The 27,334-nt window shown below is 38.8% G+C and overlaps 1 protein-coding gene across 1 annotated transcript in view; it reads right to left on the bottom strand.

Moving 5' to 3' along the window:
• The window catches only part of AHRR (aryl-hydrocarbon receptor repressor), an 85,098-nt gene that overhangs the window by 17,308 nt on the left and 40,456 nt on the right, over positions 1-27,334 (bottom strand). Inside the window, exon 4 of the mRNA XM_027677630.1 lies at positions 9,084-9,184. Within this exon, the coding sequence (XP_027533431.1) occupies positions 9,084-9,184 (101 nt within the window). The remainder of the gene's footprint in view (positions 1-9,083; positions 9,185-27,334) is intronic.

Genomic DNA, 27,334 nt, shown 5'->3' with positions numbered 1-27,334 from the left:
AATGGATATGAGAATACAGACCATGCTTCCACAGCGGAGCAGTACTAATGACTAATAGCTTACAGGTTTTGTTGCTGCAAAAATGAATTCATGTATGACACCAAACACCTCAGTACCAATTTGTTATAGGACATGGTTCTTTAGAATAAAATACAATCACAAAAAATGCTTTCTAATGATGGCAAGGTTTGGTGGATTTTTTCATGTCTAATTGTAAAAATTTCATGATCCTTTTCTTTGTATTGCCATATAGGATTTCATATGGGAAGCAAGAATATGAATACTACTTGAAGTTAATGGGCAGTATACAAGTACTGGAGACTATTTATAATAATCTAAAGAAGAATTATATTCAAATTATTAATTCTAAAATTGTTGGGGAAAAGCACGTTTTATTTATTGATACATAGATATACGTATGATGATTACAAAATATGTTAGTGAGTAGTTGGATGACTAACATGCCATTTACCTTAGTAATTATCATGAAAGAATACTAAATTATGACATAATCTTTTATATCTTTTCCTTAAGCCTTCTCATTAATCATGATGTTGAATTTAAAATTGTGCTCTACTAGTAATGGAAACCTCCTGTCAATGCTCTTTCACACAGGACTACACTTGGAAACAGAAACAGTCTTTATATTGATTTATGCAGTTTCTCATTTCACTTCCTCAAAAGCAGATGTTGTATTCACAGATGGAAGCAAAGCTGGGGCAATATCATATCTTCAGTGCAAGTTCAGCTCTTCATTTTTCTGAGTTCTGCAGCTGCTCTGAGCTTTTCAATCTTCTCTTCAACAATTTCAATATAGAAAATGTTAGCCTGATTAAGTCCATTTGAGAAGACTCAAAATGAAACATTAATTGCTCACTACTCTGCACGTGTAATAACAAATTTAGTAAGGTAGACTTTGCAATAACAAATGTAGTAAGATTAACCATTATCTTTCACAGAAATAACTTACTGAGAAGAGTCTCAAGTAATATTTATCCAACATGTTGGACAATTATACATGTGTAAATACCAAATGTCTGTATTTTTTTCAGTGTTATTTACATGTAAGTTCATCAAGTCCTGAAGAGAAGCCGTCATAATATTCCATCCACAGCTGACTTTTATTTGTACTTACAAACTGTTAATGAGCACGAATGGCAGACATCTCTTTCTATAAGGAATCAAAACCTAAAGGAGACAATGTTGCAGCCTATATACTGTAAAGAGAATGTGATGCCCTAATTTCAGAGCAATATTTTTCTGTGTATTTAGCAATATATATCACATTTTGTGACACAAAACTATTTCAGAGGGTGGGGAGAAGAGCAAAATAATCTCTATTTCACATTCTCTTTGATAATACATGCTAAACCAGCTTTTTTAAACACCATTTCAGGTCAGTAGAATTTTCAGGGAGTGTGACCTTCCTGAATTTGATTCTGGGAACTGTTCACTTATCATCTTGTGCAGGTATTGTATCCTCTAAGTATCCTGCATCAAACACACCCTGTCCCATACTGACAGCAGGGTTGAATTCTGCTATTAAGGCATTATGCTGACCCAGAGAGGAAGGCAAAACTTATTCTAATCTAGATATCAAGTGGGTGACAGTGGATCATCGGTAGAGGGGTAAGGATAAAAAGTTAGAGACATCTCCTCTAACCAACAGCAGCAACTGCAAATATTAAGCTGTGTTATAGACTTAACTCCCTAAGTCTCTTCTGCGAGCCCCTGCTTAGGTCGAGCAGATATTTCTTTCCTTATTGTTAAAAAAGTCTAGTCTGAGTTACTGGAGAACTCTGGGGTATTGCAGTACTGGGAGGAGTGGGAAAGATGCAGAACAATTTGGTGAAAATGCCTGCTTGTTGGTGCCCATCAGCTTTTGCAGCTAGGGGTTCCTGGAAGAACTGCAATTACAACGGGATACAAAAACTATCTAATTTCTCTTTTTTCGACTCATAAAATCTCAGGAACTGTTAAAATCAGAATAATGATGATTTCTCTTGAAGTTCTTGGAACAGAAACAGAACTGTTTGAAGGGTGCCTATCTGTCTTCCTGTCTCCAAATCAATACTGTATCCTTGCTACTAATAGGAAACAGTACATTTTTCAGCATCATACTTTCAATAGAAAGGGTTTTTTCAGTTCAAACCCATCAAATAATGTATATTCAACATTTCTAGTAAAATATATGTTTTTCTTTTGAAACCTCCATACCGACAAAACAAAATCACCACGAGTTTGCAAAAATTATCAAGACTGCACACAGTATAGACTGGACCTGCTTTCTTGCTCATCACTCCACCTTACTGAGAAGATAGCAAGGCTGTAGCTCATCAGCTTCTCTAAGCTGAGAATAAGGAATATACCAGAAGCAATTCTCATCCGTAAATACAATTTAAGCAGTTCGTTTATAATTTCACTTCAACCAGTTGAATGTTCATGCAAAAATTTTTATGAACTGAAGAGTGTGTTGTGCTTGCCTTTGTTACTTTAATGTGAGAAGTCAGTTCTAGTAGCAAAGTCCTGCACCATCTATATGGTGCAGTGCTCGCATACAGATATCAAACCTATTGACTTGTGAGAACAGTTGCGAAGGATTAGCTCTGATCAGTGAGAGAAAAAAAAAACTTACAGAGCTGAAACAGGAGAATATGTTTTGTTGAGGAGGAAGTTATGTGGCCACTGGACTATCTCCAAGAGGCACCGAAATAGCCTGAGCAGAAACAGAGGAAGTGGCTGTGAAAAGTGAGCTCGGGTGGAGTTGGCTGTGATGAGCAGTCTGGAGACAGCAATAGTGACCCAAAATTCAGATCCACATCTGTCTGGTCTGTGCCCAAATCTTACTGATTTTTTACCTTAATGCTGTGGATGGACAGCTGCTCTGTTCACTGGTACAACTAAAATTTCTCAGCCAGCCCTCCTTATACGACAGCAGGTTTACCTCTATCCTGGCAAATGGAGGACATCTTTCCTGATGCCGATGTAAACCAGAGGATGCTGTCACTTCTTGCCACACACTTGCACCAACTGCCTACTCCCCCTGCTCTATCACACTAAAATAAGCTGCTTGTCCTGATTTTCCAATCCACTCGCAGCTTGCTCCCCTCTCAATTATAATCTGTCATTTCATTCTGGAGAAGCTAAGTACTAACTCTCATCAGCCCAACATGTCACATATAGAAGATTTGAAAACAAGCACTTAATTGCTTTTACCCTTTTGCTAAAAGGCTTCACTCAAGCCTCTGCAAGAGTACCTGTTTTTCCTCCTTAAAACTCTTGCAAAACTCCTGGCAAAGGCCAAGCTGCTCAGACACCATGTGTACTGGGAATCGTGGTTACCATTTTTTCATTATTTCCACACAGTATTGCCTGCAGAAATCCATCTTTTATCACTTGTCTCAAATTTAGGCTGAAAATCTGAAGGGAGAGGATAACATGATTTTATTTTTCTCTGTGCCCCTGTCAAGCTGGATGGTGCCACCTCCTGTACTTCAGAAGCCCCAGCACTGTGGCAGCATCATGACTCTTATGGTCGTAACAGTAACACTAAGAACCGGGGGAGAGAGCAAATGGTATTTAGCGGTCGTGGCTTTTCTGTCCAGACTTGTTAGAGAAGGAAAAAAAAAAGAAGAAAGGAATAAGCAAGAACATTAGTTATTTGTTTAAAGGGCAACAGAAAGGATGTTTTTTGCGCAGAGCTGTGGCCATGCCAAATTTCAAGTCTGGATTTTAGAAATATGCCTATTTGTAAAGAAAGAAAAAAGGGATCAAGGCCTCTGAAGTGTTCCTTTGTGTTTTGCCTGTGCCTGGCAAGAAAAAAGTGAATGTACGCATGTGATAAAAAGGCAATCCTAACCCCACTTATGGAGCTTTTTTTTCATGGATAAATTCTCTGTAAGTCATACCAAGTGACTAATGTCAGCTTAAATTATGTCATCTGAATTACTGGGAGAAGTTTCGTGTTTGAAAACAAAGGAAAGCAAAAGGCTTGTTTGGGTAACTTTTAAAAGTTGTATTAACTGAAAAAAAAATTTCACTAAAGCTATGAGATTTTTGTGAGAATGTCCTATTTTAATGGCCCCATTTAAAACCAGTAGATTAAAAAGTGAAGCACTGTATCATCATCTTACAGGATTTACTTTAGAAGGACTATGCTAAGAGAGTCAGCACCATTGGAATTCCAGACCAGAATAAACAAAAAAGTCTTTCTCTATCAGTTTTTGATTTCTGAAATTCGTGCCTTGGTCATAGCCTGTATAATAACCATCCACTTTTGTTGAATTCCCAATTTTCCTTTTCAAGTTTAAATTAAAAAATAACAGGAAGAGTAAAATCTCTTGCTCTCAGACTGAAATTCAAACTGGAGTACCTTTTTCAAGAGTACAGTTTTATCCAGTACTGATTACATAAATCAGTTTGGAAGGAGGAAGTGGAATTACACTAACAAGTTTCAAAAAATTACAGGAAACCAAGTGGGAAAAGGGTTTCCTATGTTATTTCCTTATGCAGAGTGAAGAACAGCACCAATAGGATGTTTTCTGATGTATCATTTTCCAACTCCGTAGGAATTAAACTTGAACTCTAGTTCAAGGTGTTAGTAGAGGCCACCAGGAGATACCTTTCAGTGCCAAAATGTGCACATACACCTCTCTCTTCAAAGTAACTGCCAGAAAAATTATTATTTGCACCCATTTTTAAGGTAACAACATAATGTTAAATAATATGCTTCAAACTTGCCTTATGTCAAATCCTGAATTATTTGCTTGCATAAGTCTAACTTTTATTGGTTTTGAAGACTTTAGGCTCTATTTGGTATTAAATCTGTCAAGAAAAAACCTCACTGAGTTCAGTAGGAGCTACTAAGTAAGAACCAAAATTTCCTACTCACGATAGTGACCTAACCTGTGATATGGAATTAAGAAATAATCTATAAAGGACTTGTCTGTGCGATGAAATTCCTGTTTTATGTGATAAAGGCCCTAGATCTGATTATGCTATAGGTTTTTGTCAAAGCACAAATTCTGCTGGTTCGGTAGCTAGATAACCTGAATTACCTCACTAGTCTTGTTACTTGCAACTCAAATCATCAAAATTCATCTGATAAGTGGTAGAACAAAAACATGCCTACAAAACATGGAAGCTGAGTTTGAAAAACCCAACTTTAGATGATTAAGTAGCTAATGTAACTAGGCTAAGATTATTAATACCAGTGGAGAATTATAAGGGTTGCACCATCAAACCTAGTTTTCATGGTTTCAAAGAAGTTTATTTATTTAATAAGTCAAAGACCATATGTCTGTGAATTTAATATTTTTAAGATATTTAAGATACCAGGCGCCTGACAGTCTTTGTCTAAAAATTTGAGTAAGTAAGTAGCAAGACTCTCCAGATGCCTCTACAGAGCCTTCCTTCCCTCAAGCAGGTCAAAACTCCCATCCAACTTCATGTTGTATCAAACTAACAGTGCACTCAATCCCCTTATCCAGGTCATTGATAAAGATATTAAACAGAATGTACAGTGTCACTGAATAAGAAATACCAGGATAGTCTGCTGAGTGACATCTTCAATGCAGCCATGAAGAAAAACATGAGACAAAACCACAGAAATATGATTCTTGTGCCCTGAAGCCTTAAGAGTAGAGGACTCATGGAAATCTGACCCTAAACTGTGCAAAAGGTGGCTTGGAAGGGCCTGAAATCAACATGAATCTTCTTTGAAAGAGTCTGAAATGCCAGTGAGCATGGAAATGACAAAATAGGCCAGGTCTGGCGTTAAGCAGTTTTCATCAGAGAGAGGGGGCATGATAGAACCAGACAGTCTTACTCCACTAGCATCTGTTTGGGAGCTGCCTGAATTGTCCGTATATCTTTATAATTTTTATGACATTTTGGTTATAAAACACTATTTTCACACCAGAAAAGAATTATATTCAGTACATCTAGAGACATAGATGCCATAAATCCCACACTGCAGCCTACAACAGCATAACAGAAGACCAACAGACATAAGAAAGAAGGAAAGAAAGCCCATCAAGGCACCTCCATAGCAGCAAGGGTCGATACAGAAATTTGAACATCAATGATTCTTCCATAACAAGCAGAAAAACTGCAGGAGCGATTGTAAAATGGTCATCAATAAAGACCAAGTGACAATTTCAGCAGGGTGCTGCTTAGTATAAAAGTGAAGCAAGAAACAGCATCAGTGGTGAGGAAGAACAGAGGCCTGACTGCATGTCATTGAGAAAACAAGTCCATATAGGCCCTCCCTCTGGACAATTCTTCCAATAGATAGTATAACACATGACAGTTATGCGTGCATTTGGGATGAGGAATTACCTGCACTGCAGTGTGGACTCTTAGTCTGGACTTAAGACTGCGAGTATAGCAGTAAGGGGGGAAGAGCAGGAGGTGGCTAACAGCCATAAGATGATTGTTGCAGTCAAGGCTATTGCCTAGATACCCACCAGTGATTCATTATTTTTCCAAGTCACCATTTTATTATGTTTCCCCACCCCATCACCCCATAAATTCTATCTGGATTTATTGGCTGCCAATACAACTTATTTTCCCATTTTTCTGGTTATGGGTTTGGCCCAGTGTTTCTTAAGCATTCAGTAACAGGCTTCAGAAGCTGAATATGGCCCTTTTCTGCCCAAAGGCATGTGGCACAAGGGTTGCAAAACCACCTGTCTTGGAAAATATTTTGGAAGTGCAAAGTTAAAAATCATTACTGCAGTCAAACTGTTGGAATCTGAAGTCTCCAAGGACAGTAAATACTGTGAGAATGGGGCATACTAAAAAAAAAATTAATAAAATTAGACTTTGATTCTTTGAGCTTTTTCTATCCCTTCGCTCCAAAGGGAAACAAAGATGGCAAGAAAAGATTCTCTCATCCAGAAGAAATGATCTTAAAATACTGGAAGAAATTATTTGTTTAAATACCTGCTGTGCTCCATTAAAAAGCTTTGATAAACTGGTATTATTGTTTATTCTGTTATTGCTGATGAAAGCTATTTGATTATAGCTGTAAAAAATCTCCATAAAATCATAAATAAAAAACACATGTTGTGGCAAAGGCCTTTAGAAATAAAAAACATTTTAAACATACTTTGAAGACAGCCTAATTCCATTGTTTTCTTTCAAGCTGAAAGGGGAAGTACTGTATTGTTCCAAGACTCAAGAGTCACAGATATATTATTTACCAGTAGTTAGGGTTCTTGGTATTCCATATTTCTACCTATTCATGGAGCAGAGGGACCATACCCTCTAGGAAATAAATAAAAGCCATTATCCCTGGTTTCCATTAACATTACACTCAGGAACATTATTATTCACACACATTTTGGCGATTCAGATTATTCTGGTTTGTATTATATAAAGCATCTAGGAGAGCTTGCACAGCGCAAGGTGTTGTCATGAGATGGAAAGTGACTTTCGACAGCTGAAAAATATCTTTTGAGTGCAAGTAAAGTGGTCAGATTCACAAGTCAGTATACAAAGCACAGCAACCACAGTTTGATTTTCCTTGGAAGGAATCACAAATGTGACTATTTAGTTAAAATCCCACAGTCCCTAATAACCAACGTGATGAACTTGGTTGAACAACTTAAAAACACACTTTTCTTCATGTGCCATAACCACTGAATGATGACCTGAGCCAAGCTCAGTCCTCAGAGAACATTCCCAACAAGCCCTAAGGAAAACTCACCCTCTTATTCTAGGTCAGACATGCCCATAAATGAAGCTGGCAAGTACATTCATATTAACATACACTTAATCAACCGGTCAATGATCCACATTAAGTACGACCCGGGATAAAACATCTTCCCTATATTCAAAGAGAATATGACTCCTATATACTCTTCAGTAAGCCAACCATCAGCATATTCTGTATTAGATTCTTGTAACCTACCTGAAATTATATGCAAGTGTTCTCTCCATGTACTCATAGAAGTAGGGCTACTGTTTGAAGATCCCTAATGATTATAACTTGTAGGCGTGTAATATACATCCAACAAAACATAGACTAAATATAGAAGACCCTCATTAAAAATTATATACTCACCGTATTTATCTTTTATTGTATGCCCTTTATTCCCTATTCATTAGAGAATGGAAATGACTGCAAAATAATACTTGATAGCCAAACATCTTGTTTTGGCACTAGTACTAGCTAACCAGATGCTTGTGTCACTTGCTTTGGAATACAAAATTAAAATCTTCTAAAGTATTAAGAGGAAGGAAAGCAGGATGCCGGTTTCCATTCCACAGACTTGAATGGTATTGAATCTCATGATAAAATGTATTTTTAATTCAACAGTTCAGCAATTATTTGCTGGAGGCTACTATTTAATTTACCTTTATATATCTCAGAGCTGTCATTAAACCACAGTTTTTATACCATGAATATTATCCTATCCAAAACAATTATACATATGTAGTCTTAATCACATAGGAATTTCCGAGGACCTCAGTGTATAAGAGGCATTATTATATCATGTGTTTGAAATGCAGATGTATCTGGGATGGACCGCTGTGCTCTAGCTGGTTCACAGCAGTATTAATTCTTCCTTCAGATAAATGGATCCAATTCTCAGTAACAGTATGGCCCCTTTATGCTGCTTTGCCAATATAAAGTAATCCTAAGGGGGATAAAAATACTCAGAAGGAATAACTTTTGTGCACACGGTGTGTGTGCAGAGCACAGAATTGAGGAAGTAGGATAAACTAAAATATCCTAGAATATTCTCAACTCAGATCAGAATCCAGGAAAGTTCATGTTGACATCCTCAAAATATTAGCCAAGTAAAATAAACCTAAAAGTGAAAAAGAACTGTGAACTGACCTGCTGGAGTTCACTGGTAATGTTGAGGACATAAAGATGCAAGGTGCAATTGCCCAAATGGAGATTGCCCATGACTGTCAAAACTGCCAGTTTTGCTCTTGCAAGAAGCCCTCACAAGTGTGATTCTAGAAAGACTCACACCAAGACTGACCAAAAGTTGCCACAAATAATAAGCCCAAATATATCATCAAACTGAATAAATTACAGCCAGAAAAAACAGCATTTTTTCACTCACTTCTAGTAGAAGTCCACCTTCTTGTACAGCAGTCTTGTTAGATATATTGTCTTCTTTTATTGTTTGGCCAACTTGCTTCTTAAAGTGCTTTTCTTGGATGGCTGTTGGAAAGAGTTATTATCAATTTAGAAATCATAGTGATTAGGGCCACTAGACTAAAATTCTTATTTAGGCACTTAACATACATTGATTTAATTGGGAGTTACTGTCTTTGTGGTCTGGATCTCAGTTACTGACAACTTTCTTTTGCTGTGTGAGAGAGAGAGATACATATTTTGCAGTCCAGATGTTTTTTATATGAAATATCTATCACACTTTTTATTGAACATATTTTTTCCATTAGTCTACTCTACATAAAGCAACAACCAAAACCCACAGGAAAGAAACAAAAGAAAGTTAGTGAGTTGTTTTGTTTATAAAAATATGTATTATGACAATATAGAAAAATGTCTATATAGCACAGAAGACGAGGGACTGAAATAAGTTTCTTATTTTCAATGCTGACCTTCTTGACATCAGATGATTTTCAGTTTTGCTTTACCCTACTCACTTCTACAAGTTCCAGCCTAACTGTAAGATTCAAGGGAATGTTCTTAAACTGTTTCATTTTTACACAGAGGTTTAAAGTTTGTTTTTAGCAGGTCATTTACACCATGAAATTCGTAAAAAGTTCTCACTACAGATTAAAATTCCATATGTTTTTCCTAATAATCATGAAAGCTTTCATGGAATACTAAACTGGTGAATGCTCTTACTGCACATTGCTTGATCTAATATATATTTCAATACTCCAAGTCTTCCTATCTATATATCCTACAGAAATATCCCTGAAATACAATCCCATTTCTGGAGATACTGAAAGAATTTCTGAGAAGGCTGACATCACTTAATAATTGGTCTTCTGCATCATCTAAGGAGTGTGACAGGAACCTCTCTTTATCATTTAGTCAGTAAAAATTAAGTCAGCTTCACTCCTGCTGTCCCGCTCCAGAGTTGGGTCATACAAATACCCTGGTAACAAACAGAGATTCGGTTTTCTATTTGTTTTCCTTTTCACAGAGAGAATGAGAGAGGAGAGCATACTGGTGAGATTATCTGGGATATTTGATTTACATTTTCCCTTCCAGCTAAAGGGAAGCTGGAATAGCCACAGCCAGAGATGGTTAATAAACAAACAAAAAAAAAAGGTTTGAGATGGGAAGAAATAGTTTATACAAAATCAGAATAAGGAAAGGAGTCAAATAGCAAGCCTCTAATGCCTCTGAGCCTGTGCAAAAGCCCCTTATCAATTTAACAGCCTAGTGAGGGATTGTTGCAAGATACATCAGCATTTTACAACAGATGATGGCAATGCAAAGCAACACTGACTGAATATTCGTGATGTTCTTTAGCTTACACTGTAAATATTTGCTGAAAGTGATGTCAGTCATTACCCCAAGTCAATCATCTTGAACATATAATTAGATGTAATAAATCCCTCCCCTGGGCATGGGAAAACACATAAGGAAAATCCCAAGCTGCCTAAAACAGACCTCTACCCCCGTTTTCCAGCCAAAATAATTTTGGGATTTCAGACTTGTAAGCTAGGCTGCTGTAAACAGGATATACAGATTCTTAAATCTGCATTTTCATTTTGGTATACCTTTTAAACTAGTTGGAAATGGTTGCTTTTTTCTCCCCCTAATCAGCCAAGCTTTCTGCTACACCTGTCTATAAGAACAGTCATAGAATCATAGGCTCATTTAGGTTAGAAAAGACCCTTAAGGTCATCAAGTCCAACCGTCAACTCAGCACTGCCAAGTCCACCACTAAACCATGTCCCTAAGTGCCACATCCACGCATCTTTTAAATACCTTGTGACAACCATTTTTAAAAGCCCAACCCCTATTCCAACAGCCTCCTCCAGAGTTTCCCTCCTGAGAAAAGATGTTTCAGTAATTAATGACATGGTGATTTGAGGTCTTTGTGCAGGTTAAAGGATGAACAGGGAGGGATGAGAGGAAACAAAGGTTTATTTCTTTGATGCACTCTTTTGGCATTGTGAAAATTCCACCCGTTTGAACTGCATCGTTAGTGGAAACTATTATCTTACCCAGCTGAGCAGGCCAGAGCTCCCTGCCTGTTTGTTAGCCTTCAGGCTCATACAAACACAGCAGCAGAACACAAGAGATGTTTGTTCCGAGGTTTGTCTGGCTACTATAAATTCCATCTCCAAATGGAAAGTATTTTAATGTTATTTTGCCAGTTAGAGTTACCCATATGTTAGGCCACACACATCCGTTTCATAACATGCCCTACTCACTGGCCCGGACTGAAAGGAGACCCATTGCACCATCAAAGACAAATAACACCCTTTGCGACAAGAAGTGAATGTTCCTCGGGAGACGGAAAAGTTTGCTCCTTGCACCTGAGGCAACAGAGCTGTCACTCACTGCTCACTCTTATTCTGCCTCCTTGCGCTGGAAATGCTTGATTAATCCACCCACGGCCGGGCTGATACTGCAGTGACAGCTAAGAAGAGATACTGCTGCTGGTGATAGCCTGTCACCTGGAGAAAGCAGGGCAAGACAGGTAGAAAACCACACAGATCCCCGAAACAAATGAGGAGGAGGAAGAAAAGCAAGATGTGACAGGTCAATGAGGGAAACTTACAAGATGTTATCTGACTAGGCAGAAAAACAGCGAAAACAGAGCAGTCTAACAATACCCCTGTCACCACCAAGAATCAAGAAAGCAGAACTGAAGGACAGTAAATATTGCTTATGACGAGTATCTTGACAGCCAAGGCCCTGATGCCAAGATAGCCGGGATCAAGCTTAGACATCACTTAAAATTCTCCCTCTCTGGATCAACACTGAAGGCTATGATGATGAAAACAAATGAAAGATTGGAGCATGCAGGAATACTGTCTCTGGTAGGCAGGGAGGAGCAAGTTGCAGAAAACTTAAAATTAACAAACAACAAAGGATGACTCAGTGACCTGGGGGGAACACAGGCTGTTGGAGTTCCCATATATCAATAACAGGGCAAGAAAAAAAGCTGATATTGCAGGCAGTCTAATGAATGCTGCTGGCTGTTAAAAAAATTGAGAGATTTAGCTTTATGGAGCCTTGGACTGCTTTCTGTGGGAGAAGCAACTCTTTAAACAAGACGGTCAGCAATTCAGTGTAGAGAGCTCCCCTACTAGGTTCAAAACTGGCAAACTGAAGAGATGGGAAGTGGTACCGTCAGAGACCTTTTTCTGAGCACAACGTATCGAGCCTGCACTTCCAGAACATGAAATAAAACAGAAGATGGAGCTGTTCTGCCAAAGAAGATGAATGAACATATTGATACCATAGAGTGATAAATACCTGATATACACGTACATGGCCGACAGTTTTGCAAGCTCATGCGATCTAGTGAATGTGGTGCAATCCCATGCAACATTAGAAGCCAACAAGTTTGGAAATGCTGGGTCCTACAGAAGGACAACACTGTGGAAATATACAGGGCGGGGGGAAAGGGGGCTAGGAAAAGGAGGGAGAAAAAAATTGAGAAAAATGACCAATGCAATTTCCTGGAGGAAAGGTCAAAGATCTGAGGACATTGTTTCAACTTCTGATCTGAAAGCATTGAAGGGAGTGGAAAGCAAAAAAATAATGTAGAGTTAGAACTGACAGTTAATTAACGGAGAAAAAAGTCCACGAAGGAGATGGTAAGTTTGATTGAAGGAGCATGGGGCTGTCTCAGACAGTGCTGCTGAGTCTTTCACAGCTGCACTGTCTCTGCCCAGAACAATGTAAAAACTTGAGATCTCTTTTGAGCCGTCAGTTCTGATGTAAGAATTGCTATCTGCATTTGCAAACTCCTTGGCTTGAAAACCAAATCTGGAATATTGTAAAGAAGAGAAAAGCTGCCTAACACGGTCTGCAGAAGCATTATGAAACCAGCCGTTCCCTTTCCCTCAGAAATAACAGAACACTTATTCATTGCAGAATGCTCTTTAGTTCAAAGGGATGAAGATTTCAGAACACTCATAAAACCATACTTTTTAAACCCATGGGATTACATTCTCCAGAGTGTTTCTATACCTCATCCCACACAAGCATGACCTTCATTCTTCAGAAAATAATTAGCAAAATTACCTGCCAATTTAAGCTCTGAAAAAAACGAATGTGTGGGCAAACTGTACCCTAGCCACCCCAGGTGCCTGGCACTACTCAGGCTTCTTGCACCAAGCAACAGCACAGGTGAGAAATGAGCAGTGAAGGGATGCTGCTTCTGAACAGAATGCCTTCCCTGGGTTGATTTTGGGTGTAAGAAGGGGACTGTACCGTCTTCTTCAGACTCAGTATGATGCAGGTGAATGAGTTTCAAGCCTTTCTATAAGAAGTACCTGTGAGACCTTTTCTCTCCAATGATGCCCAGAGAATAAATTATTTCTTAAAATGGGCAGATAAAAATACCCAAATCCAGCTTGCAGGTTCAGAAATACTGCTTTATGAATGCAAGTCTTACTTTTGGTAACTGTTACTTGAAAGGAAGTGAGAACAGAGTCTTTCTTCCTGGATCTTCTAGCTGCAGGAAGAATCAGCTATGCGTGTTACTCTGAATACTAAGAAAACAAAACAAATTGACTAGGAAACACTCGTTATGAACAATTCTGCTTAACAAACCTAGAGCCATGAACTGAAATGGTCTGTTTCCTCTGGCTGTGTTACAGAGAACACCAAGTGACAATTAGGATGGGGGTCATTAGATGAACACTGAAATTAAACAATATACAGAATAAGGAACAGTTATTTTACACTGATAAACAATATGAAGGGGACTTTTGCACTTTGAAATGCCACAACATACAGATTGCACAAATGCTTAGGGAAAGAAATCAGCACCAAAATGCACCGTCTGAATAAAAGCTGTATGGTTCTCAGTCCTGTTGTGGAGGCTACCAGAACACCAGATGAAATTATACTAGCAGTAATGCAAAGTTTTTCTTCCCAACTTAGCGGTTTTCTCAGTCTGCTTCTTCTTAAGAGATGCTTTGAAATCTGACTTCCCTTTGAAGTTTCTCGAGTACAGCATGACATTTATTTAAGGTACAAACCAAACTGTTTGCTTTCCAGATCCCGTCCCCTCTTTCAGAACCGTTTATTCCCCTTTCCCAGCAAGCCTCATCCATTTTCCCCCACGAGAGAGGGGCATCAAAGAGATGCCATCGCCTTGCAGCCCTCCTCTCCCCACGGTCCTTGCGTGGGGCTGGTGGGGCCACCTCGCCCCTCTGAGCCCCCAGCCCGCGTCGCACCCCGTCCGGAGGAGCCCTTTTGACGGGGAGGCGAGGGGGAGGAGAAGTCCCTGCTGCGGAGGAGGCAGACTGCTGACTAACCCCAGCCCTACTGTCACGCAAGCCTCGCTGCCTGTCAATCTCCCGGCGGCTCTGACAGGGCCCTGGCGCCCGTTCAAACCCTTGCGTGCGAGCAGACGAGCCACATTACCCTATGAAGTATTTCATAATAACAACAGCTGTTAAATATTGATGACTCCTGGCAAGCGCTGAATGCTTTTCGAGAAGGTTAAGCCTTCGTGTAATGGAACCTAATTCCTCATTATATACTGTATCAGATATCTGGAAGTTGCCTAAAAAAAGCAAAGGAGCTTAAAGTAGAGGATCAGAAAAATAACTCTCGTGCAGCAGGGAGAGGGAAGGAAGTCCGCCGTGCAAAGAGTGAGGAGTGTTTCCCTGAAGTCAAATCCTTTTGCAAACAGTAAAACACTCTGCTGGAGCGATCGTCAATATGATCAGTTTCGCTATATTCCACTGGAGGGTTTTGTGATTTTAGAAATTATTGCAGATCAGATAAATTTTCTAAAACAGTGATCCAGCTGCCACTGCCGTCTATGTGTGCAAGAGTACACATGGAAATTATTTCTACAAAAAAAACCCATAAAAAAGATGGGAAAAAACTCTCATCCCTATGGTTTTTCTACAAACATCAGCCCTGAGAGATCTGGCTCATTACAAGATCTAGTGGTGATGAGACAAGATATTAAGGATGAGATCTCAAGAGGGTTTCCAGCAGGCAATAAAGGGAGAAGGGTGAACCTCTTGCCTTGTGCAAGTCCTTTTCTCCAGCATGCTTTTCTCCAGTTCCCAGAAAAAAATCCACCATCTTTCTCACACTATCCGCTAAACCCCATCAGTCTCATCTTTTCCCTCAACTTAACTGTTGAGCAAGGTTGCGTCAGGAAGAGAACCAGTTTGGGGTAGGAATTAATGATTGACAGACCAAGTCTTTGTCACTGAACTGGCGTGACACCAGGGCAGACAGTCCTGGGTAGTCCAGCAAAAATGTAGCATCAGGATCCAGGTGTGGGTGAAAGAAGAAACACAAACTGAGGATTTTTTGCAGAGGTGACCAAGTTCAGGGTATTTTTTTCTTGCATGTGGAAAAGAGGTCTGTGTGCCTTTGGGAAATACAATTTAGATGAGGCAAGCTGAGAAGCTGAAAATTATTGCCTGCCAATGTTCTGTTGTGCTGTGGTGCAAGTAGTTCTGCGAAGTTTTAAGGAAGTGTTTTACCTGTAGGGAGCCCAGGTCTGTTAATTCAGTCAGGATAGGGAATCACAAAGACTTAGGAAGTTGTAGGTTTTTGGAAGGGACCTTCGAAGATCATCTGGTCTACCTCACCGGGATCAAAACAGAGCTAATTTCAGGTTGCTCAGGTTTTTGAGTATCCCCAGTAATGGGCATTTCAAATTCCCTCCAGGAACATTTTCCTTATACTACAAGCAGGATTAATTTGGTAAGGTAAAGAGCTGCTTAATATTTTAAGTCAATGAGTGTCAGGGTAAGTTCTGTTTCCCCAATTCTCAGTTTATAAAATGTGTAGGTTAATTTAAGAAATGCTGAGAATGGTGAAGTAGCTGTCATAAAAATTGTGTGTATATGGAGAATATGCGAAATAAGTTATTAACTCTTCTTCTATAATGGTTTTTGATGGTTTATTCTATCTGTATCTCACATAATTGGCTCACAAGAAATCACACTTGTATGTCATGTTTTTATGTAGTCTGGGATGTAACATCTCCCTCATTCCATAATTTCTGAGGGATCACAGATCCAAACAAAAGCTGTGTCTCCATGTGAAACAAAATTGTGTGCTAATTATACAAACAACAGACTCAAAAAACTTGTCTAGAAAGTACATTTCTTCTCTGTAGCTTACTGTTGCAACCTTTCTCTCTTCATATGACTCAACAGATGATCTACCCAACAGACAACCCCACATTGCACATTGGCAAGGGAGATATTTTAGAGATCTGTTTGCATCACTGTGAGTAAATATTTGAGTTATAAGTTGGTCTGGTAGACAATACTGGCTATAAGACTGCTGGAGACATGCAGTCCTCCAAAATTATCCCAAGATATAAGACTTATTCCAAGTAATCTTTCTGTTTTACTGCACAATTCCATTTGATTATCAACTACATTAAATATGATGACTTGATGATGGAAACCTATTGATTTATAGGTTCAGTCCTGGGGCCTTAATTTTATCTGTGTACTATTTCATTCTTTAATTAAGCTGTAATACATTAGCTTGTCTGAGTGTGTATTTGCTTGTACACCCTTTTGAATAAACACATAAAAGGTAAATGAAAATGGGTTATTTTGTCAAACTATAAAATGGATTGCAATCCTGAGTTATCAACAACCTCAGGTAGGAAATCTGCAAACCATTTGGTCCACTTTCAAATTAATATCCACATCCTTCACAAAATTTAGATGATTCCAACAAATTCCTTGCCCCTTAAGTTTGTAAATTACATGTCCATTAATCAGAATTGAGATATATAGCATAAGTTTAGAATAGAAAAAAAATAAATTTAAGAGAACTATTCTGAACTTAGAAAGTTTGCTTAACATTGGTTAGTTCCAGAATTAAGGACCTCAGAATGTACAATCAATGTAGCTTTATGTTTTCATTCACAACTTCACCAAACTAATCCACATTAGCCTTAAATGTACTATAGTGTGTTCTGACATCCTGATTTCTTGAGTGGGATCTCAGCACACCCCACCAATCATGATATATATACACATATTCAGAGGAACAGCACATCAGGACACATTGATTCTAGGACCTGTGGAGCAGATGGCCTAAACATCCTTCATAAGGGCTTCTTGGCTGAATAGCTGTTCATCTTTTCCCTTGTCCAGGTATATTTAAAAAATTGGGTTCTCTATATCCTCTGAATTCCAGAATTTCTCTATGCCCAACAGTGCAGTCCTCTTTTGATGTGGCTCATACTATTTCATTGTCATTAGGCCATTTTTTCAGGACTGATTCTCTCAAGGAAAATAATGCAACAATGGACATTGATGTCCACAGCAGAGGCAGTCACCCTTTGAGGAGAGGCTAAAATGGCTTTACTTTACATAAAAAGGATGAGAGGAGATATAATAAAGAGGTTTACAAAATTGTAAGGGCAATGAATGAACTGAATGCAAAACTGCTGTTCATGCAACCCCACAATATGTGGCTTGTGAAGTGCCTGGTAACACCAGGACAAGAATGTTTTAAAATAGATAAAAGACATCAATTTTGGAGATGAGAATACCAAACTAGATGGACCACTGGTGTGACACGGTAGTGCACTTCTTATGTTGTTATATTCTCACTGTAATGCCATGACCTTGTCCACAAAATTTGTTGCAGACAGAAAATAAACAACAGATGAACAAGAGCAGCATCTGTGACGCGAAACAAAGTATATCACAGAAGTGACAATAAGAAAAATCAGAACCTTATGAGAAAGCCTGTATGTGACTAAATTTAAGCATATGATGAAAGACCAGCTTATGACTAATCATTGCATCCAAACAGCAAAAAAAGTTTCTTTAATGATAAACAGCCTATTGAAATAAATTTGAGTCTGAAATATTTTTCAGAAACATAAGTAATGAGACCAAAATCCATTTTTACTGAAAAGACAGCTAAGAGAAAAGCTCAGTTCAGAAGTAAGCTACTGCAGTCTACTGGAATCTTTCCTGCTTTTTAAAAGGTGATTGTAAGAATTGCATCTTACTGAAGAAATGCAATGAAGTCCTGATAACAGATTTACCTTGAGAATATCAGAACATTTTTAGTCTCTATTGCCTACAGAAGATGTGCACAATTTTATCCTCTTCAATTTAGATCTGCAGTTTAAAACATTTTTTAAAACATTTAGGAATCAATCCCTGAAGGATGAAATCAAATAAAAAACCAAGCATGGAAACAAATGCAACTAGGAGAGTACATGAGAAAGCATTTTTTCCCCTTCTTGATTAAAGCAACCTGACAATTACTAACTTACGTGAGATTTACACAATTTTTGTTAGCCTTTTTCAATTTGATAACCTCTTTTCCAGGCCTGTGTTTCCAACAGACTATCTCCTAAGCTTCCACTCCTCAATTTCTAGTGCTTTTATATCACTCTTTTCCCTTTATAATTTTGTTTGCAGCATTCTGCATGGAAAGGAACAGGCTAAATTCACACCTGCTAGCTCCAAGAGGAATTTAAGTCAGTATCTCTTAAAAGAGAGTTGAAAGAGCATGTGTCAGTAGGTCAGTATATCATCCAAGAGATTGTTTAAAAATAGCCAATGCACATGATTTGGAGAGGATGAAGGAAACCTTTAAGATGAAATAAACACTGCATCTAAAATATTCACACTGAGACCTTAGTGCGCAGGATGTGCATATGTTACCCAGAAAACCAAATCTGGATCCAACAGTTTTAGAGTTAGAAATATCATAAGAGCAATTCCTTGGTATCTGCTTTATATAGCAGCCATACTGTATCCAATATTAAAGGCAAAGACACATTTGCTTACCAGCGTACTTTAGATAAGCAAACACACTTGACAGAGGAAATATGAGAATCTCCACCTTTAAGTCAGCTGGATATCACAGCACACTGCTGCAGAACCACCCTACATAACACAGCACTCTCTTTCTAAGGCAGAACTGCTTTGCTTTGGTGTTTTCTGCTGTCTGTGGAGGCTGCCATGATGAGATTGACTGTATGAAGCCTTGAGAGGTTACATGAACCCAACAAGCTGTGGGAAAAGTATGCCTTAGAGGAGGTCCTTGAGCTTTGGCTTTTCTATTTCAAGAAGTAATAAAACGTGATGAGACAAGATACAGACAAATGAAACTTCAGGAACATTATCTAAAAGTTTAAAAAAATTATTTCAGAATCAATTTTCAGGATAATTTTAAAACCCTGAACTATATTCCAGAGCCTTTTGGAATGCTGAAGAAAACCAGTAGCATGACAATCTGACCTAAAAGCTCAAAATGTAGAACTATCCAACAACAGAAGTCAATAATTGAACTGCCAGAACCCTAAACTGATGTTATGATCCCTGTATCTGTTAAATGTGTTTTTATACACACTACGATTTTAATGTATGCATTTAAAGACTAGTCCTGCAAAGCTATCCAAGCAGATGGACCCTGTTCCCAACTGGAATCCCTTGTAAGACAGAGGGCCTGCAGAGAAGACATTATGGTTTGTCCAAAAATAAATTGCTTTGCAGAACTGGAACCTTCTGCAGAAGTAGAAAATGCATGCATGCAATGTATTCAATTACTACAAGAACCTTTATTTTTCACTTCCTCACAAAAGTTTTGCTTTGCCTTTTTTGACAGCCAGGTTCCATGCTCAGAAAAAGATCCCAAGCACATGCTAATGACCCTAAGCAGGCCAGTAGTGTGCTTACATGCTCTCTCCCCCTTAGTACAAGAGAAATTAAGTTTTTTAGAAGTGCCACAGTCCTTATGTTGAGAAACAGAATTAGAACCTTCAAATTTTCTAAGCGTAATAAAAAATACTGTCTTTAAAAAAGACAGGAAAGGTAATACTTGAATGCTCTAAGACTGTAAATTGTGTCCCTGCCTTGATTTGCTTTTCAATTTTTAAAACCAGAGATTACTTAGATATAGTGATAAAATTAAAAGGCAGGGACAGAGTTCTTAACAGACTTGTCCCATGTGACGATAAGGAACAACTAGTGTTCTGTATTTGAGAAACAAAGTCCTAGCTAATAAAATATAACCTTTTCTCCAGTTTCAACTCTTCTGCATATGTGTTATTGACTTGAACAGGCAAGTCTGACTCCAACAAAGGTGCCTGTTAAATTGACTCATAGCAAGTTACCCAAGAAATAACTAGTACTCCTTATGGGATAAGGACAAGAATCTTGTCTCTCACTCATAAAACATATAGGATTATAGCTTCAACTTTCTAGGCAATTATAGCCAATTGCAGCTTTCTCTGAGCGATCAATGCTAGGTGAATAGTGTGTATAAAAAGAATTATGATACATAAATTACTTCTAGTGCTTCTTATTCTGTCAAGTTCCTCTAGATAAAAAAGAGTGATTTCTTACTGACACATCAGATCTGTTTTACATTCATTATGTGACATAAACAGGAGTTTATATTGCTTTTTCATCAGTTATAATATGATCTTCATTGCATATGCACTGTGGCTTACTGTTACAGTCAGTCCAGTAACCACTAAAACAAGATTTATTATACTACGCTAAGGAAAATATGAGTAGGTTTAAGGCAGAAAATGAAAACTGCAAATTTCAAAAATGAAGATGATCTTGCACATGTTTTTAAAATATGTGAAAGTTAACTGGAGATAATACACACTCTAGAGCCCACTTTGTTTTAAGCCTGAGTATTTTTCAGAGGAATCATTATGCTGCATCCAAAAGAAGAATGTTTTTTTCTCCTGCCGGGGCAGATTTGCAGGGAGGAGGCTCATTTCTGCCTTGCTGGTCTGGCAGGCAGCAGAGCTCTATTCCTCTGATCAAGAGATCACTTTCATAACCACTTTTCTGAGGTCACAAATGAGTCTGCTGCAGTCACGCAACTCCTCGCCTACCAGAGCTTACTATAAGAATACAGTTCACGGAAACCTTTTAAAGAGGCAACTTATCCTTTCAACCCACGCAGATATAGGGCATGTGCATATTATTACATATTTGCAATAATATTTGGGATTTCCCCAAATATGCCATGAGACTATTTTATTCCAATTTGAGCAGGGAATGAATGCACAGGTTGGTATTTTATCTGGACGGAATAATGTTGCCTGAGTAGAATTAAATAAAAGCTGAAGTCAAATACCTAAACGATACTGGCACCTTTTACAAATATTTAGTTAGCCTGTTCCTTTTTATTATCTTAAAGGTCCAAGTCTGCCAACCATGTGCTACTGTGAATTATGCTAATTAAGATATTTAAAAGCCATGGTAAACAGTCAAACAAACATTAGATTCAATAAACAACAGATACAATTGCCCTGAATTAAACATTGCCCTGCTGCAGTGTTAGAGACACAACGACACAGAAATGCTAGACCAGGAAACAGGCTTATGAACTGATTCTGAAGGAATACTATGGAAGTACAACAAGTACTAGTTAGAGCTTGTTCCTAGGTCAGAAAATCCTACTTTATTTTAGCTGAACATCCCTCAAATGACCAACACAGTAATCTCGTATGGACGTGTCTTGCAGGTGGTAGATAGAATAACCTTTAGATGATGAGGGGCAGTTGGAAATTTAAAGAAAAAAGTTTAAAATATTTTTCCTCTTGTGATAAGTCAACTCTACACAATGAAGGGGGGGCTTGGCCTATTTTCACAAGCAGTTAACGCTATGAAAGCGACCGTTGTTGTTCCATCATTAATTATTTGCACTAATTACCTGAAATAAAGTTTTCAAAAGCTGTTAAATTATTTTGGAGCCTACAATTTAAAAAATTATGGTGGTTGTATTGCTCATTGATATTCTGTGAGGATTAGTACACAGACACATTTCATTTAAAGACAGCACAAACAGGCTTGCCCAAACCATCTTTATAATCCAGCTTAAGTAAGTAACAATAGGAATGAGGGCACAGCACTAAGCTTATTGAGGACTCATAGTGTGGGATGAGATGATTCATTTGCACACTGTCCTGCTATTATTAGACACACTAAACAGGTGAAAGCTTGTTCAGGTGTGCCCATACATGCCACAGACTGCTTCAGGGATCCTGGAGATGCACTCACAGGTTGTGAAGTACCCTTGGCTTCATCCAAAATGAGGGCTTTTTACACTTTAGGCTTGACCTTGATGTGTATGTCCTTGATGTGAGAGACCCCCTCCCATCTGCAGGGCACTTTGCCATTTACACAAAATATAACCTTCCAGTCTAAATTTGATATGAAACTAATGACACCCTAATATTGACCTTATCTGTGCTCCAGGTCTCACCTATATTTACGGAGAGGAATTAGGTTGGAAGCTGGACAGAAGATTGCAACTTTACCGCTGGTGGACCTCACTATCAGAGATCAGCGCACTCACGTCACAGATGGGAAGGCTGGGCAGTGTGGCAGGCGCAACCTGAGACACTGAGCATCACCGTAGCTTCTCAGCTCAGACAAAGTGCTGGTGGAGGTGATAAGACAGAGACACCAGTCTATAAAGGGAGAGCGTCGACAGTGTCTGGAGTGACCTCGAGGGTAACAGTACCAGTGCAGACAAAGCCACGGGCATTTTTGAAGATAGGCCACAGTTTCAAAGATTTCTGAGACTTCTGAAGGTGTTGCCTTGAGTCTTACGTTACTGATTTGTACCCATTCACTAACCACTACAACAACTTCCCATGGAAATGAAAAATTTACAGGATCAACTCCTGCCTAAAGAGAGATATGACTTTGTCCATATTTATGAACTTTGGCTAAATAGTAAGAGGTTTCTCTAAAGTGAAAGAGCATTGGATATTAATGCAAATACTTAATTAACATGGCTATTTTTCCTTTCTAGTTATAGAAAGAGATACATGAGAATGCTGTTATGCTACCTTACTTTTACAAACAAATTATACTGTTCTTCTGGAGACGTTTGGCAAAGAAATCATTGGTAAAAACAACAATGAGTTTCATATGGGCATTTCAGGGTAAGCAGCTGCTAGAATACTTGTTCTCAGCTCTTTTCTGCAGAGCAGTCTGGCCACAGAGTTGGTGTTTAAAAAGTCTTGCCTTACTGAGAGTCCTTTTTATATCTCTTATAATATGAAAATAAAATATTTGTAACATTTTTTCAAGAATATGACTTCTTCTACTCAAAGACAGTGTGGTCAATTGCTCCATTTTCTAAGGAGATGTAAGAAGACACACATGTGCCCAAGTCCCATTGGATCTGCAATTCTGGAGAAAGAATTGGTCTGTAATTTAGTATAGTGAAGTCAAGATAAACAATGACTTCTCATATACCAATTTCCAAATAATTACTGCGAACTTGCCTCATTCTCTCCTCAGCTCTAATATCTTGCACCTGACAGTCACGGATATGTACATCACTGAGATCTATATATATCTATATATATCTACATAGATCTATAGATATATAAGAGAACATGCATACAGTAATTTGGATTAGCTGTAAATCTGCCTGTACAGTATTGTTTTTAGTCCTTCTGTGAAGTTTATTTAATTTGAAAATTATCCAGAGAAATGCAATTCAGTTCATTTATACTTCAACTAATAATCCAAAATCAAACAATTTCATATTAGTGTACTATAAATCATTATTTAATAAACAAATTGACTTTAAATAGCTACTAAGAGGTATTATTTCATTAGAAATAAGTTTAAGTACTGTGACAAATTACAGTCATTACAATCAAAATGTAAGGATTTCTGAGTAACTCAGTTGCAAAAATTACGGCAAGCATACTCACAAAATTGCTTCTACCCTCACCCTCTTCCTGTCTCCCCAATGTACTGTACATACTTGATGCTCAGCTACCTTTCTATAATGGCCCAGTGCTTTCCAGACAGTTTCTGTCAGAAAGGGGAGGAAAAAAATATTTTGCTACTGCAATGCAAACTATGGTCTAGCTTGGCCGGAGCTGCTGAAGGATGCCTGGAACTATTCTAGTACTAGGCAAACTGAAGAGAACAGCAAATAATGTAGCTGCAGAAATTAGTTTAAAGCAAGTATTTGTGACTGAGCCTTTCACATGTGGTGGTCCATACAACCTGTCCTAGCATAGCAAAACCTTTGCCTGATGTAGAGAACAAGAAAAGGAGCTGAAGTGCCTAACCACTGCACCACAGCCACAGCAACACATCCAGGAATTGATGGAGTCAAGGCAGGATGGGGCAGGCTGGGAACGGGGCAGCTGGAACATGCTTCTGCCTGATGTATTTTCCATTGGCCAGATGTTCCCCAGTTGACATGAGCTGTGAGATGCTGCATGCGCCAGTCCCGGAGGGTGTTCTGACCCCTGGGAAGCACTAAAGAGGCCCAGGCCTGCCCAGCATTGAGAAGGCACAAAGGTATTTTGAAGCTCTGATCCTCTCTTCTCCCACTTGGACCCTCTGCCAAGTTCAGCTGCAGTGGGGGAACTCGGCTGTGGCGCAAGATTTGTTTTGTACATTAACCCAATGAGCTAAAGTACCATCTGAGACCAACATGTAGTTAATTGCTGTGAGAACAAATTTTTGAATTTCCTGACCTATTCAAAGTTTGAATTTCCCCTTAACTCCACTCTCCCGTACTAGCAGATGGTATATAGGGTGTAGCTTCAAAACTTCCTGCATTGGGGACTATGCAAAGAGAACAAGACGAGATGAATTGTACACCCCTGGAAACCTGTTATTTATTTGCAGAATGGTAAAATTCTAAATAAATCAACTAATGTGCCCAAGCGGCCCCCATCTTCCGTGCAGATAGTGCTGGCTGAAACTCTTATGCCAAAGCTATCCCTGCCATGGGGAGTTGGAAAAGCACTGGTTAGCAGAGCTGACTCATCAGCTGACTAGCCCACAACCTCAGCCACAAAGGACCGAAAATGCTGGTGGTGGCATGAAGCGTGTGGGTGGGAGCAAGGAATAAGCAATCATCTGGCAGCCTAATGCAGTACGGAGGGTTGAGAACAATCCATTATTTATTCCCCCCTCCCGCCCTAAGGCTTCATCCCTCTGCTTCAGTGATTCTCATCATCTTGACGCTGTGGTAGGGCTCTGTGTAGGGGAGGGAATGAAAGGTACATCCCCTCCCTGTGGCCCGTGCAATGAAAGCATCAGCAGGCTATCTGAGCTCACCACACCCAGACCACATAGGGCAAAGGCCCGCCATGGAGCAGAATAGAAAAGAGGGTTGCCTGGTCCTTCTTTTGCCCAACAGGAGACAAGAACAATGTCTTATAGCAAAAAGAAAAGAAAAAAGAGATCATCGCTCTCCCACCACAGTCAGTCTGTTACTTGAGAGGAGAGATGGAGATCTAGCTCTGGAATGGCAGAGGGCAGATGTAAGAAAAAGTTCTTAGGAATGGAGCAAGAAACAGAGAAAAGGGAGACTGTTGTAGCAAAGATGGGAAAAGGTGGGGGCAAAAAATCTATATGGAGAAAACAGGAAAATCTACAGATGAGGAACATGCAAAAAAGAAAATTTTAAAAAGAGGTAAGGTGGGTTATTGCTAAAAAGGCTGCTAGAGAAAAAGAGGTGGAAGATATTTCTCAAAGATTTCAGAATAAAACAGGTTAACAAACTACAGACACCAAAAAAGGTAAGGAAAGTCACCAAGGTAAACAGCAAAATGGCATACAGGAAAAGTAAAACTGGCATATTTTTAATTAAAATCTTGACATGCAAGTACACTGATAAAATCCCCAAAATTGTTCACATGTATCCCATTATCTTCATGTAGATCTGAGTTCGCTTTCCAGTGTTCTTTCCCTCCAGCAGCCTGCTACCACTGTTAATCTGGCCATATGGCTGTGGCTAGTTGGTCCCAAATTTAACTAGCATGAAACACTCTCCAGCCAAATTACTGGAGTGGTGAAGGTGTGAGCTCACCCCTCCCAGCTTTTCAATCGCATTTTCGTTTTGATTCCTAAAAATACGTTTAAATTCAGCCAATGTGTTTTTTGAAACACTGGACCAGATTTTGAAAGCCTGGCTTGTGTTACTTCACTAATGCCAAGGTTAAGCAAAACATAATAAGGAATTAAGGACTTGACCAGTTGTCTTTATGTTTCCTCCCCAACCAAACTTGTTTTCTGAGAAGAGGCTTTTTGCCCAAATTTTGCCTACAGTAGGTCTTTCCTGGCAGATTGCCTCAGTGGAAAGGAGATTAAGTTTCTCAATGTCCTCTTTTCTTGGAAACTTTCTGTTACATTTCCCACTGCAGGGAGTTCAGGGCATAGGAATATACAGCTTAAAAGTCTTCCCCATGTTTTTCACATGCTGTTGTGTTGGCATTCGACAAGAGAGTAATGGAGAGTTTGCAGCTTTTCTCTAGCTGGAGAAACCCACCACTGTATCTCCTGAAGTAAAACTAAACTAATTGAACATTATCTTCGGAGATTCAGAAGACAGAACATCTGCTGAGGCTAGAATATTTAAAGTGAGCAAGCTGCTCCCTGTCTGGAGATCATGACTTTACTTGCCTAGATAAAGACAAGAAACAATAAATAAACTCCTCTTTTCCGAATGACCTCTTGGAACTCAGTGCCTCTGCACTACATGTTACTGCAAGGGGCACGTCTTCTGACACTGACCTGTCCTCTCACCTCATTCTGCCAGTAGTGACTATCTGAGTCACATTACTGGTTTTAAAAACATTATCAGCTACCACCATGATACGTATAAGGTGTGATGGCAAAATAACCTTCAAACTGACATTATCTCTGCTTTACTAACCATAAGTTGGCAGCAACAAATGAGTATGTTTGGCTCACAAGAAAGAACTCTTCCCTTAGATGGATATATAGATCTACATTGCTAGGGTTTAATATAGTTCTGGTGGTCCTGAAGAAGTGCTGAAAATAATCAATACCTGATGAACACATTATAATTTGAGAGTACTCTGCACCTTGCACGACTGCACCCCTAAGAACTATCGAGTAATTGCAAACATTGCTAATTTCCTCTCACAAAGGTTACTTGTTTTGAGATGTACAGTCTTCTTCTATATGCAGATTATTCTAAAGGTAGATTAAGACCTGAAAGAAAAAGTCTGGAAAGAAGAAATACAATTCCATTTTTCTCGACTTACTGTCTTAGTTCTTATAATAAATATTGGAATATTTTCTACATAAATCTTTACATTCATCAGCTCAAGATGCATTATCTAGGCTGAATTATTTATCCTCTCCAGAAATGTTTTCACAAAGCATTATTTATTTTTCCATTTTCCATACGAGGTTT

Source organism: Neopelma chrysocephalum, unplaced genomic scaffold (assembly GCF_003984885.1).
Source record: "Neopelma chrysocephalum unplaced genomic scaffold, ASM398488v2 Primary Assembly neopelma1_22b, whole genome shotgun sequence".
NCBI lineage: Eukaryota > Metazoa > Chordata > Aves > Passeriformes > Pipridae > Neopelma > Neopelma chrysocephalum.
The sequence above is the reverse complement of the archived record's forward strand: the minus strand, read 5'-3'. Positions and strand labels throughout refer to the sequence as shown.